This window comes from Salmo salar, chromosome ssa09 (assembly GCF_905237065.1).
Source record: "Salmo salar chromosome ssa09, Ssal_v3.1, whole genome shotgun sequence".
Lineage (NCBI taxonomy): Eukaryota > Metazoa > Chordata > Actinopteri > Salmoniformes > Salmonidae > Salmo > Salmo salar.
Window position 1 is genome coordinate 62,237,401 of NC_059450.1, and position 15,436 is coordinate 62,252,836.

Below are 15,436 nucleotides of genomic sequence, written 5' to 3' on the forward strand. Positions count from 1 at the left end.
ATCAACTGTTCAGACGAGACTGTGTGAATCAGGCCTTCATGGTCAAATTGCTGCAAAGAAACCACTACTAAAGGACACCAATAAGAAGAAGAGACTTGCTTGGGCCAAGAAACACAAGCAATTTACATTAGACCGGTGGAAATCTGTCTTTTGGTCTGATTAGTACAATTTGAGATTTTTGGTTCCAATGATGATCTCTGCATGTGTGGTTCCCAGCATGAAGCATTAGGAGGAGGTGTGATGGGGTGCTTTGCTGGTGACACTGTCTGTGATTTATTTAGAATTCAAGGCAAACTTAACCAGCATGGCTACCACAGAATTCTGCAGCGATACACCATCCCAGCTGGTTTGCGCTTAGTGGGACAATCATTTGTTTTTCAAAAGGACAATGACCCAACACACCTCCAGGCTGTGTAAGGGCTATTTGACCAAGGAGAGTGATGGAGTGCTGCATCAGATGACCTGGCCTCCACAATCACCTGACCTCAACCCATTTGAGATGGTTTGGGATGAGTTGGACTGCCGAATGAAGGAAAAGCAGCCAACAAGTGCTCAGCCTATGTGGGAACTCCTTAAAGACTGTTGGAAAAGCTTTCCTCATGAAGCTGGTTGAGAGAATGCCAAGAGCGTGCAAAGCTGTCATCAGCACAAAGGGTGGCTACTCTTAAGAATCTGAAATATAAAATGTATTTTGATTTGTTTAACACTGTTTTGGTTACTACATGATTCCATGTGTTGTTTCATAGTTTTGATGTCTTCTCTATTATTCTACAATGTAGAAAAGAGTAAAAATAAAAACCCTGGAATGAGTAGGTGTCCAAACTTTGTACTGGTGCTGTATATATACATATTTACATTTTGGTGCTCATGAACTACCTTTCTTTTTCGGCTTCAGACCTATGACTACTTCTCACTTAAAAAATAGTTTGTTGTTTTTAATATTATTGAAGTTTGAAATATATTTTCAACTTTTAATAAATGTTCTACTATACTAATGACATGGATTTACATCAGAGACAGGCAGACATTGTCGATTGGTTCACTAATAATTTTATTACAATTTAATGTTTTGATCAAGTAGTGAAAAAAGTTGACATTTGGCATGATTTGTATTGCAATAAAATGCCTATGCATTCTCATAGTGAAACAAAACAGAGAGATCTCATGATTCACCATAACATAAAAACATGGACGGATTGAAGATCAGTGGTTGAGATGGTTGACGCAGCAAATTACATGGCGAGATACATGATGAAACAGGGAACAAGATATGGCCCAAGTCTCTCAAACATGTAGTGAGGTAGTGTTGTATGTAATTCAAACAGTAGTTCCTTGGTGTATTAGTGTCCTAGCACCGTGACAACCTAAAAGGTTGAGAAATTCAAACACACCCTCAAAAAAAGAAAACAGACTGCAACATGGATATTTTCCCACAGATTAGACAGACACATAGACACTTGTCCCCAAAGCAAGCCTTATACATCTAGAAGGGTGGGCTTGGCCAACATTTATTGATGAGAGTGCCAAGTCACATAAGCACCTGTCAAAACTTGTCTCCTCCTTTCTTCTCTCGCCTTTTGATCTCTCTCTCGTACCCATACCCCCATTCTCTCTCCCTTCTTCCCTTTTTTGCAAACTTTCTTTGACAGGGAGATGAAAAAATGTAAGCTTTGGATCTCTGATTGATTACACACAGAACCCGGAGCCGAACGCAGAGAGGGGAGGCACCGGTTCATTTTCCATTTTAAATAAAGATGGAAAATCAGGGAAACTGCCAAGGCTATTCATTTGATCTGAATGGAACTTCAATAAAGCAAATTCCGAGACAGCTATTTCAGTTCATCATTGGGAGGCATTCCCCAAGCAACCTTTTGTCTTGGGCCCTGACAGGCTGGAACTGTTATTTTAGCCCGCCAGAGCGCTCTATATTAAATCAATATATAATATTACCAAGGTCGAAACTATACCCCAGCTACATGAAGCGTATATTTCTCAACCACTGATGACACGGTCTCATTTGTCTCTCTATCACAAAATATTCTTGCTGATTCTTCTGCCTTCTCCTCAGTGCAAATGTATGTAATACTTTAGTTTCTTTCACATTGAATACACTCGGGGAAAAGTGTCTTGTGTCTCCCATCAAACAAGCATAGCATTACATGCTAGCAAGCACTATATTGAAAGTATTTGATTGTACTAAGTTAATAGCTTTTGTCTCAATTAATAGTTCATACTTTCCATGATTAATTAAAACATTGATTGTCACAATTAATCAAGTCCCTACCAGTGACAATACTGCACATCTCAACACTGAGGCTTAAGCAGTTGGGTCGAAAATATCCCTCAGTATTTGATTCATTCTGTGCATGAGGATGGTGTCAGAGGCTTTCTGTGGGGTGTGTCTGCCATCTACTGGTAGATGTATTCAATGCAGGGCAACATAAAAATCTGCTGTGCATAGAAAATATCCTATTACAGTGAAATTATAGCAATAAAATGAGGTTGGTATTGGGCATTTCCTAAACTTGAGTGCACTTTGCAGAGGTAATTAAAATCTTTGGACCGTAGTAACCTAGGAAAGAAATAGAAGGTAGTTTATAAGGTATAACGCTGAACAAGTATATGGCTTATCCGAAGTCCATGGTCAGGAGGATAATAATCGACCTATAAACTTTATCTTCATCCAGCTGGTTCAGGCCAGTCAGTATCACATATTGGTGATTGTTCGAATGCTAGAGGGGGATGGGAGAAAGATCAAAAATCCATAGGTGAGCTAAAGAGCATTTATTTGAGACACTTACACTCTATCACATACTTTAGCTAACATTTAATGGACAACGACATGAAGACATCATATGAGCTTGAACTATTTGTATGTAATCCTACTCAACAACTCCAACTCTAAAGCTGTGATGTAATTATCCAATGTTAAGTAGTGCTGTGAAAGAGTATTTGTCCCCTTTCTGATTTTCTCTATTTTTGCATATTTTGGACACTGAATGTTATCAGATCTTCAACCAAAACCTAATATTAGGTCAAGGGAACCTGAGTGAACAAATAATAAAGATATTAATACTTCATTCATTTATTGGCTTTAGGTCTGGATTTTGACTAGGCCAAGGTAAACATTTTGACTCATCTGTCCCTAAAACATTCTTCCAGGAGTCTTTATGATCATCCAGGTGCTTTTCTGGCAAACAGTAAGAACCTCATACCAACGGTCAAGCATGGTGGTGGTATTATGATGGTTTGGGGATGCTTTACTGCCTCAGGACCTGGACGACTTACCATCATTGACGGAACCATGAAGTATTCTCTGTATCAGAGAATTCTAATTGAGAATGTCAGGCCATCCGTCCATGAAGCTTGAAGCTGAAGCGCAGCTGGGACATGCAGCAAGACAATGATCCAAAACACACAAGCAAGTCTACATCAAAATGGCTGAAAAGCAACACATTGAAAGTTCTGGAATGGCCTAGTCAAAATCCAGACCTAAACCCAATGAGATGTTGTGGCAGGACCTGAAATGAGCAGTTCATGCTTGAAAACCCACAAATGTCGCTGAGTTAAAGCAGTTCTGCATGGAAGAGTGGGACAAAATTTCTCCACAGCGACTTCAGAGACTGATCAACAATTACAGGAAGTATTTGGTTGCAGTCATTCCATCTAAAGGTGGCACAAACAGTTATTGAGTGTAAGGGGGCAATTACTTTTTCACACAGGGGCATTGGGTGTAACTTTGTTGATTAAATCAATTAAATAAGTATCAATATTTGTGTTATCTGCTCACTCAGGTTCCCTTGATCAAACATTAGGTTTTGGTTAAAGATCTGATCAGTGTCAAAAATATGCAAACTAGTGAAAATCAGGAAGGGGGCAAATACTTTTTCACGGCACTATATTAGACATAACTCAGCTGTCTAGTTTCCACACAAACACACACACTGAGAGCTCTCAGCTCTTCCCACCGTTCAGGAGGTCCAAAGCCTCATTGATCTGATCCAGGGTCAGAGTGTGGGTCACAAACTCATCCAGCTTAAGTTTCTTGTTCATGTAGTCCCCAACGAGTTTGGGGACACTCTCCACACTCTTCCACCCTGTTGGAAAATGACACCATATGCATGTGTATTTGTTCATTGTTTGGTCATATATTTCATATAGACATATGAAGTGCATTGGTAACACTACACCTGAACCCTTCATCATAGGGGGTACAAAACGGCATTATAACATGACATGCACAGTCAAGATCGTTATTGTTAGCTTATGACAATTCACTTGTCACTGTTATGGTACAAACAATGTTTAGATCAGCTGCACTTAGTCTGGCTTTAATATGTCTCACATTGTCAACTCACCTCCAAAGTATTTCCCCTTCAAGACCACCAAGAGGTCTTCAGGGACTAGAGATATCTACGCTACCTCTGTCCATCCTACGACACAGACACTCCAGGCATCCTTACACCTCTCCAGGCAGCTCTCTGGAAGAAAAAGGAAAACATACCAGAACTGAGACGATTTGTCCATTAGCTATATTATTCTGGCCATTTTTGTATACTGATACCACCAGACTATAGCTTGCCAATACCCACAACGAAGGTGAGTGACCACACAAACCGTCTTACCTGTAGCCCAATTGCTTTGAATTTTACCATTTGAAAGGATTTATTAAAAAAAGAAGTCGAAGTCCACCCCTCCGCTGGTCATCTCCACCAGCACCTCCTGGATGGGCTTGCTGTGGTCCTTGGAGTTCACAAACTCAGTGGCCCCAAACGCCTCAGCCTTGTCAAACTTGCCTGGATTGATATCCACTTGTGATGATTCTGGCAGCCCCGGCAACTTTGCAGCCATGACTGTAGCTAGGCCCACAGCCCCCAACCCGCACACTACACATGTGGAGCCAGGCTCAACCCGAAGGGGGTTATGGAATCCTTTATAATTGTCTTGACATCACATTTAAGCCTGTTGAGACACAAGACTGCACTTAGCACAAAACAGAACTGAAAGTATATATAGTACCAGTCAAAAGTTTGGACACACCTACTCATTCAAGGGTTTTTCTTTATTTTTACATTGAAGAATAATAGTGAAGACATCAAAACTATGAAATAACACATGGAATCATGTAGTAACCAAAAAAGTGTTAAACAAATAAAAATATATTCTATATTCTTCAAAGTAGCCACCTTTTGCCTTAGGCTCCCAAGTGGCACAGCGGTCTAAGGCACTGCATCTCAGTGCTAGAGGCGTCACTACAGTCCCTGGTTCAAATCCAGGCTGTATCACAACCGGCCACGATTGGGAGTCCCATAGGGCAGCGCACAATTGGCCCAGCGTCGTCTGGGTTTGGCTAGTGTAGGCTGTCATTGTAAATAAGAATTTGCTCTTAACTGACTTGCCTAGTTAAATAAAGGTTTTAAATATATATATATATATATATGATTAAATAACAATAAACATTAAAAAAATAAATATATATTTTTCATTTTTTAAAGAAATGACAGCTTTGCACACTCTTGGCATTCTCTCAAGGTAGTCACCTGGAATGCATTTCAATTAACAGGTGTGCGTTGTTAAAAGTTAATTTGTGGAATTTCTTTCCTTCTCAATGCGTTTGAGCCCATCAGTTGCGTTGTGACAAGGTAGGGGTGGTATACAGAAGATAGCGCTATTTGGTAAAAGACAAAGTCCACATTATGTCAAGAACAGCTCAAATAATCAAGAGAAACGACAGTCCATCATTACTTTAAGACATGAAGGTCAGTCAATGCGGAAAATTTCAAGAACTTTCAAAGTTTCTTCAAGTGTAGTCAGTCACAAAACTCATCAAGCGCTATGATGAAACTGGCTCTCACGAGGACCGCCACAGGAAAGGATGCAAGGACTGACCATCCATAATATCAAATGTATAGTTTTAACCATGTTATACAGTGTTAATTTACATTCACGTTATTGGAGTAAAACAAGCTTATATTTTGGGTTCTGATGGGGTACAACAATTGAACTAAGCTCATGAGGAACTTACACATTGATTCTTAAAGAATATAATTTATATGTAATTCATTAATTCATTATGTAATTCATGTAATTCAAGTCTAAACATGGATGTAGCAACTAAGGATTCTAGCTTTAAGGTCTCAAAATAGCCTAGAACAGATCCATGGTAGAAGGATAACAACACAACACAGTATGTTTATGGAAATACTGTATATCTAAATTTTTATTCACAAAAACATGATTCTTACTGGTTTACCTGGTGAGAATTTGGAGACTCCAGGGCCGACACCTTCCACCACGCCTGACCCCTTGTGGCCCAGAACCAGTGGGAAAAGCCTCAGATGCATGCGTACACCAGTCTCATAGAGGTACCCCCAGTCAGTGTGGCACATTCCACTTGCTGCAATCTCTCCATCAACAGAAACAGCACAGTTTATTTTTAGGTTAATATCCCTGTGAGTACTAGGCTTTACATAAGCATTGGTCTGGGAAATGCTTATCTTAGGGGAAAGTTGTGGTTATCTTTATACGCACTTTGTGAGCCTTAGGTGGGGCAACCTTCACCTTCTCAATAGACAGGGGTTTGCCATGCTCCCACGCTACTGCTGCCTTGCACTTGATCACCTGGGGTAATAGTAATAGATTCAATATATGCATTATAAAGAGATTTCCTCAGATTTAAAATAAATAAATAAATAAATGGGTGCCTTATTACACAGACGGCTACTGCATAGGCTCACAACAAGACAGACAACTCATTGCTTACCTGGCTCTCAGTATTCATTATAACTTCTTCCAGATGTGAGTCTAGGGGAAATAAAGCACATCAACAAGTAGGTTGATAAATGTAAATATTTATAGGTATGACAGTTGCAGTTCTGTCAAACATTTACACATTACAGAGGTTTCAGTTATGCTAGCTCTAGTCCAGGTTGTTACGTGTTGTTACATTTTAAATGTTCAGTTCACTTTAAAAGTATGCATTAAAGATGCAATCCGCAGTAGGGGACACAGTGTCACTGACTGCCCCACGGCTGTTGTTATTGTTTTGTTGACAAAGCAGAGGTGAGGAGCGATGCACAACATGGCAGAAAAAAAATTGCAGTACATGTTCTATCACGCTGCAATGATGTCCGCAGGGGAAAAAAAACAGTGTTAGTTGTTTGCAATGTACTTCTTTGTTGTTGTAATATCGCAAACGGATGTGGCAGTTTCACCATGAAGGATTCCAGCTTTAAGGTGTCTGTAATACAATATACTTGTCAAAAATTAATGTAGACATTAATAAATGCTTTTCTATAGCTTCAAAATATTATTATTTTTTTACGACGGAGGAGGAATACCAAAATGGCTGCGCGGTGGCCTCAAAACAGCGCCACTGTCTGTTTCCTAGGGTTAATACATATCATTGTTCTCAGGTAATGCCCTGGATCAGAGCTACGTAGTGCAAAGGGGGTATACGATTGCAGTTTTAAACAAATTAGTATTTTTTTTTTTAAGTATTCTTATACAGAATATGTAAAGAAACCATGTGTCTGCTCTCAAAAGTCTTACTGTTGACTTGGTATCAAATCCAGTTCCAGACCTTCCAGCGTTGTCAAAGTGGGTGTGTGGTGTTCCCAGGCAGGGGGTTAATCTCAATTGTATCCACCTCGCGCCCTCTTTCTTCTCTGCGCGCCTCCTTCTCAAACCCCATTGGATGAGAAAATCAGAGGTCCCGCCCCACTAACCTTCTCCTCCAATTAATTTTGAGAAAGACACGAGGAGAGGATTCGCGGCTCTGCGGTTGAGATCATCCCCTAGTGTTCTTCAAAGGATGTCGTGAATGAACGGCAGTCTGAGTTTTACGACAATCCGGACTTCTCTTCAGTTCTCACCATAGAGATAGATAGACGACTCATCTTTGTATCTGTGCCATTATAGCGTCTGTGACAGCACTGGGAAAGGGATAGGGGGATACCTAGTCAGTTGTACAACTGAATGCCTTCAACTGAAATGTGACTTCCGCATTTAACCCAGCCCCTCTGAATCAGAGAGGTGCGGGGGCTGCCTTAATCGACAGCCACATCTTCGGCGCCCAGGGAACAGTGGGTTAACTGCCTTTTCTCAGGGGCAGAACGACCGATTTTTACCTTGTCAGCTCGTGAATTCGATCCAGCAACCTTCCGGTTACTGGCCCAATGCTCTAACCACTAGGGGCAGCAACATTGAGGCTATCTCAATTTTAAAGTAGTACATTTTCTTCTTCATTGGCTGATTGGTCTCAACTCATAGGAATCCCCACCAAGTTGACTACTTTAACATTGTGGAAGCCCTCAATGGCAATGCCCATGCTAAAATGTTTTTTTTTTTTTTAAACTGGGTAGTTGGAGACCTGGGTGCTGATTGGTTGAAAGCTGTGGTCTATTAGACTATTAGACTAGTACTCAACATTACTTGTTTATTGTTCTAAGTATGTTGGTAACCAGTTATCTCGGGGTGGTTGTGGTATATGGCCAATATACCACGGATACGGGGCTGTATCCAGCCACTCCATGTTGGGTCGTGCGAATAACAGCCCTTAGCCATGGTATTTTGGCCATATACCACACCTCGTCGGGCATTATTATTTAAATATCCCTGAAGAGACTTCTATCAATCTCTGTAGTTCTCACTTTACGGCACCACCTGAAAGCACATGTGTTTTCGTCGCGTCGAACTTGTGTCTGGCACAGTTCACTCCATCAACTGAGCTTATTTGTGGTACAAAAGGTATGTCAATCAAATGTATATGTGTATTTCATAAGTTCCACGACGCGACCATAATGTGCTCAGCAAAGCATTATCGTGATACTGTAGTCTTTTGATATGTTGAAAATAAGTAGTCGAGTTGGCTAACTAGCTAACTGTTAGCTAGTTCGTTCAATTGATCTCTGCAAGTTGCTGTACTGATAGTTCATAAACGTGAATTCATGCTTTGATCAAGTCATTAGTTAATCATTTCACTGTTCCTTGGCTAACTAGGTAACTATTTTTTATCGTGGTATTTAGCCAGCAAAGCATCTGGAGACATCCACTAACGTTACTGATAATGTTTTGAAGAACATGTCTGGAATTTGAAATGTAATTGTATCTATGCAACTTAATCTTATCTCCCGTCCTCCAACTCTCTCAGGTACACTAGAAAATGTCCTTCCGAGGAGGAGGTGGAAGAGGGGGCCGTGGTGGCGGATTCAACCGTGGTGGTGGAGGAGGATATGGGGGTCGAGGTGGCGGCGGCGGTTTCCGAGGTGGTGGACGAGGGGGTCGAGGAGGCTTCCAAGACTATGGCCCTCCAGAATATGTTGTTGGTAAGACGAATGAGACCGCCATGTGATGGAAAGGGCATTGTTAATGCTTTGCATCTTGAATTTACACTACACCAGTTGCACATCTGGAATGTCCATATAGTCTGCCTGGCATCGTAACATCAGTTGTCCTATTTGTACTTTCACATACTGTTCCTGTACTGACCAGATGTCCTTGCTCTTGTCTCTGCAGCATTAGGAGAATTCATGCACCCCTGTGAGGATGAAATTGTGTGCAAGTGTGTAACTGAGGAGAACAAAGTTCCTTACTTCAATGCACCCGTATACTTGGAAAACAAGGAGCAGATCGGGAAAGTGGACGAAATCTTCGGCCAACTACGTGACTTTGTATCCTTTCAATCTTTCCTTGTCTAACCAGAGTCATCTGTGAAGTGGTTGGGAACATGTTTAATTTTCTTGATCTCATTAATAACACTGTAAAGCTTGTATGCTTGAATTCCATTTCTACTGGTTAACAATGAGTTTCATGTCATTTGTGACACTGGTTTGCCCCTTAACCTGAAGAAACAGTATTTCTCTGTTAAACTCTCGGATAATATGAAGGCATCCTCGTTCAAGAAACTACAGAAGGTAAGCAATACCAGTGTATTTCATGTAACAGAGCTGGTGGTAGTTAAAAGTGCTTTTATGGTCCACTTGACCCAAACACCACAGTTAACAGAGAATGCAAGATATCAGAACCACGCCGCTCGCCTGTCAACCAATCATCTATAAATCGTACGCAAAGGCCTTTTTATGGAGGTTCACTGAGCGCTGCGTGGCACCTCCACACAGCCATGGTGTACTTCCATTTTCTCGTGGACCCTCTTCCGGATTGACCATAAATTTGGTCAATTAGTTGATTGTTTAGCAACAACCGACACGTGAGCCACAATGTGGCAAAACGGGTTGGCTTAGACTTTTGACAACATGTAAGCTATATTTTGTCTGATGTTTATTGAAAACAAATACATTTGCACAATGAACCCATGTCTCAAATGCGTAGTTGTTTCTGAGCTAGTTAACACATTTTAAGCCATATTAGCATTTACATGAAATTTGGTTACAACAACTTGAAACAAGACACGGTGTCAAGAACAAGCTGAAACAAAACACTTAAGATTCCCCACATGGCAGTTTCTTGTCATTCTTGCTAGCATCCAGAATCTCATAACGCTGACTACTGTCCCATGGAAGCGCGTACATCGTTTCCGTGACTGTCAGCTAATCCATCTATTGCATAAACATTGCTATGGCATGTATTCTGTAACTCATCATATTCTTGTCCACAGTTCTATGTAGACCCAATGAAACTCCTACCACTCCAGAGGTTCCTTCCCAGGCCCCCGGGTGAGAAGGGTCCCCCAAGGGGAGGCAGAGGAGGTCGAGGTGGAAGAGGAGGTTCCCGTGGAGGTAAGAGCAAAATGTCAACAGCTCAGGCCCCATGGCTGTTTTTCTTGTGAATAAAATGTGGGGGAATGTTAGTAAAAAAAAATATATATACCCCCCAAAATATTTTTGCCCTCCCAGGTGGATTCCGTGGTGGCAGGGGGGGTGGTGACCGTGGTGGATTTGGCAGAGGAGGTTTTGGTGGTGGTCGAGGAGGAGGATTCAGAGGTAGAGGAGGTGGCGGTGGACGAGGATTCAGGGGTAAGTCCAAATCCTAGAAAAGGAATCTATATGAACGTGAATAGACAAGTTGTAAAGCTGCTTTGCATTTCATGTTCCTGTGGTGTTGATATGCCTTTTTCTATCATCCAGGTGGGAGATGATGACAAACTGTTTGCGTCGGATCCTGACCAAGTGTCAATGCCGGCAGGAAGCAAATCGGTGCGATGCCTGAGCTTGGCTCTTTTGAACTTGACTTATGGAGAACAGGCATTGCATCATTTTATACTGCTCAGCTGTCAATTTGTGTACACCAATCATTGATGAATAATGTTTGAATGGTTGGCTTTTATTTAATGACCTATGAATGCACTCTGCTCTCACAGGGAATGCTATCATTAATAGCCCAGTTGCTTTTGCAACTCTTCAACATTGTTCACACTGGATGGTTTTTGGGTACATTTTGGATATGTCACATTGTTTTTCTTATACTGTTGGCTATGATTCAGAGCTTTGTTACACCAAAATATGGGCCCCTTGGGGGCCACTGGACTGTTTTATCGATGTCATGGTTGAGTGCAGCAGTCATTTCAATGTTGATAAAGCCAGAAATTGATGAAACCCTGATGTTTGTTTGTGGATGATATGATGGACATGAGTTCGTTTGTTTTCATTACAAAACGTGGAAAATATTGTATTACCCACAGATAATCAAATATGATTAAAGTATTGCTGTCTTTTTGTAAAGAAAAGCCTTTGATTAAACAGTGCTCTGTAGGTAGCTCCAGTTTATATGGACATCTGACTTGGTGTCTTATTACCACTAATGTGATATTAGCCTCGTGTTCCTGAAGCACATCCTTCAAATTCAAGATGATTGTGTGTCTGTTTTCAACACCCTTTTGTCCAAACTGTTCAGGTAATGAAATAAAACTTGCTAGTACTACTGTCAAAGCAAATAATCCAGCAGCTCTATCTGCGAAGGCATGTCCCATCGTTCTGATGAAGGCAGCATACAAATATTGCTGTTTGTTAGCTGCTTATATGGATGAAATGTGAGCATTTGAATTGTCACACCATACGCTTTTGTCAGGGTCTCATTTCGGTCCAGCTTATTGATGTCCTATATCCAGCCATAATGTCTCCTGAATGGCTACAGTGACTAATCTTTCTTGGGTAATACTTCATGCTTTAACAGCTATGTGGTCAACATGAGTGTTAATCCACACACTTAAAGGAAATTGCATTGCAGTGTCATATGTTAATGCCTCACTTCAGTGGCTGGTTTCCCTGTTGAGTTTGTATGCCGCAGGATGCTTCTAAGAGAAGGGGTAGTAAAGCCCCTCCCATATGTGAATACGGTCGTCCAAGAAGCCGCAACTTCTTTTTTTGGAACAGATGGGTAACTAGTCCACTTGCCTCAAACCACAGGGTTGCTGCTTCAAGCATACACTCCCCCCCCAATTGTGATATTAGCCTCCTTTAAGATGTTTGCTGTAATTGTATTTGACCAACATCTCATGTCCATTCACTGCACATGTAGTATGAGGATTTCATAGGTTTTCGCAAATCATGGAACTCAGAGTGCCAACAGCGTTCCTGATTGGTCTCCGGACTAGTTCTTGATCTGCCCGCAAGTTCGGCTCTTTACTGACTCAGATCTTTTCAACTAATTGTGTTCATTTGAGTCAATAATACCCAGAGCATGCAGGACCCTCTACCGGCAAACGATGAATGGAAAACTCAAAATAGTAATGATTCTACAAGCCTCTCGTTCACCATAAGGGGCTTATTGGTGACAGACTTGTATATGTGTGCTTTAAACAATGCACATTTGTTGCTTGCTAGGCATACACATTATTTCTTGGTACATTTGAAACAATGTCTATTTGTGGCTGCAATTGGACTAGATTGTGAACTACTCTGCGGAATGTATAAAGCACCCCTGACTGCAGTGTGCAGTTCGGGGCCGGGCTCAATGTGGGCAGACGTTTGACTGCCCACTGTTTTCTTTAGGTTAGACATTCACACACTGAATAGAAAACACATGTTTGTACAAGGCACACGTTGAATACAAAGGTATTTAATTTTTGAAGATCGTAAGAAATATTATATAATGTGTTATCAACACTTTTTGCTTCATGCTTTATTTGAGACAAGCTACTGATATTGTTGCAGTGAACAACAGACTTATGTATGTCATGTACTGTTAAAATTGTGTTGATAAATGTCAACTTTGTAATTATATTATTTCATTGAGCATATATATACAGTTACTATCTATCCTGATTTATAATGCTATTTACTTTTCTCATGAGAATGGAGACAGACTATACCATATAGATTTGTGGAGTGGTTGAAAAACAAGTTTTAATGACTCCAACCTAACTGTATGTAAACTTCTGACTTCAGCTGTATATATGCACATTTCTTGATAACAAACTATAGTTTTGGCAAGTCAGTTAGGACATCTACTTTGTGCATGACACAAGTAATTTTTCCAACAATTGTTTGCAGACAGATTATTTCACTTATAATTCACTGTATCACAATTCCAGTGGGTCAGAAGTTTACATACACTAAGTTGACTGTGCCTTTAACAGCTTGGAAAATTCCAGAAAATGATGTTATGGCTTTAGAAGCTTCTGATAGGCTAATTGACATCATTGGAGGTGTACCTGTTGATGTATTTCAATGCCTACCTTCAAACTCAGTGCCTCTTTGCTTGACATGAGGAAATCAGCCAATACATCAGAAAAAAATTGTAGACCTCCACAAGTCTGGTGAATCCTTGGGAGAAATTTCCAAATGCCTGAAGGTACCACGTTCATCTGCACAAACAATAGTACGCAAGTATAAACACCATGGGACCACGCAGCCGTCATACCTCTCAGGAAGGAGACGAGTTCTGTCTCCTAAAGATGAACTTACTTTGGTGCGAGAAGTGCAAATCAATCCCAGAACAATAACAAAGGACCTTGTGAAGATGCTGGAGGAAACTGGTACAAAGTATCTATATCCACAGTATCATGTTGTGGGGGGTGCATTGCTGCAGGAGGGACTGGTGCACTTCACAAAATAGATGGCATCATGAGGCAGGGAAATTATGTCGGTATATTGAAGCAACATCTCAAGACATCAGTCAGGAAGTTAAAGCTTGGTCGCAAATGGTCTTCCAAATGGACAATGACCCCAAGCATACTTCCAATGTTGTGGCAAAATGGCTTAAGGACAACAAAGTCACGGTATTGGAGTGGTCATCACAAAGCCCTGACCTCAATCCTAGAGAAAATGTGTGGGCAGAACTGAAAAAGAGTGTGCGAGCAAAGAGGCCTACAAACCTGACTCAGTTACACCAGCTCTGTCAGAGGAATGGGCCAAAATTCACCCAACTTATTGTGGAAGGCTACCTAAAACGTTTGACCCAAGTTAAACAATTTAAAGGCAATGCACCAAAATATTAATTGAGTGTATGTAAACTTCTGACCCACTAGGAATGTGACGAAATAAATAAAAGCTGAAATAAATCATTCTCTCTACTATTATTCTGATATTTCACATTCTTTAAACACAGTGGTAATCCTAACTGACCTAAAACAGGGAATTTCTACTTGGATTAAATATCAGGAATTGTGAAAAACTGAGTTTATATGTGTTTGGCTAAGGTGTATGTAAACTTCCGACTTCAACTGTATATTTTTTTGAAATCACCCCGCATTATTTCATTTTGTGGATCTTTATTTTCCACCCACACGGTAGTTGGTGGAATGCACACATAATTGTTGTGAAAGCCATTATACCAAAGAAGAAGAGGACAGTTGTTGGTCGGAGCATGTCACGGCATGAGCGTGTATTAATCCTGCTGTAGAATTCGTTGCTGCCAGCAGGTCAAACGAACGACTAAAATGTATAGGGGGTGTTAAGAGACTTAATTAAGCCTATGCAACCGTACCACCGTTTGGCTGCCTTACTAACGCCTGCGTGTAATGTTAACTAACATGTCGTCTTACTAACGTCTGTGTGACGCCTGCGTGTTAATGAAAGTCATAAGGTGTTAATTAAATCTCAACCATAAATGTTAGAAATGTAATTTTTTTTCGTGCAAGCCGACATTCTGAAGTAGCCTCTGAGTGTAGCCTATGGCTTGTGCATTTCCTGTTTTCGCTAATGGCCTAGAAAAGATTATGTCCAATCACTATGTAATCTGTCTTTCCCTCAACACCTCATGGCATGGTATGTTATTTTATATCGCTGATCTAAATGTTGTTAGCCAATCACAGACTGTGTTGTGACCAGTTCCCCAGTAGCCTAAATCAGACAACCAATAAGAGTTGTGTCCGTGGCTTTCAGTCGAATAGAGGAGTTCACATGCTTTCCCAGAGGGTCCGTGGTATTCGGGATCCTTGGAATGTCCCTACCTCTGTCAAGTATAAATGTTAAATGGTTAAGTTTTGTGTTAGTTTAGGGTTTAGGGTTCAGGATAAGGACGTCCCAAGGAATCCAGA

At 40.8% G+C, this 15,436-nt stretch overlaps 1 protein-coding gene and 1 pseudogene across 1 annotated transcript; one reads left to right on the forward strand and one right to left on the reverse strand.

The window, feature by feature from the left end:
* Positions 1 to 1,034: 1,034 nt before the first annotated feature.
* On the reverse strand, positions 1,035 to 7,820 carry LOC106611577 (alcohol dehydrogenase class-3-like; annotated as a pseudogene).
* Positions 7,821 to 8,646: 826 nt separating this feature from the next.
* Positions 8,647 to 11,728, forward strand: gar1 (GAR1 ribonucleoprotein). The gene is given in 7 exon segments (NM_001141008.2): positions 8,647 to 8,748; positions 9,152 to 9,326; positions 9,517 to 9,671; positions 9,855 to 9,914; positions 10,616 to 10,736; positions 10,854 to 10,973; positions 11,085 to 11,728. Coding segments are annotated over 6 exon segments (630 nt in total). The 5' UTR covers positions 8,647 to 8,748; positions 9,152 to 9,163; the 3' UTR covers positions 11,096 to 11,728.
* The last annotated feature ends 3,708 nt before the right edge of the window (positions 11,729 to 15,436 follow it).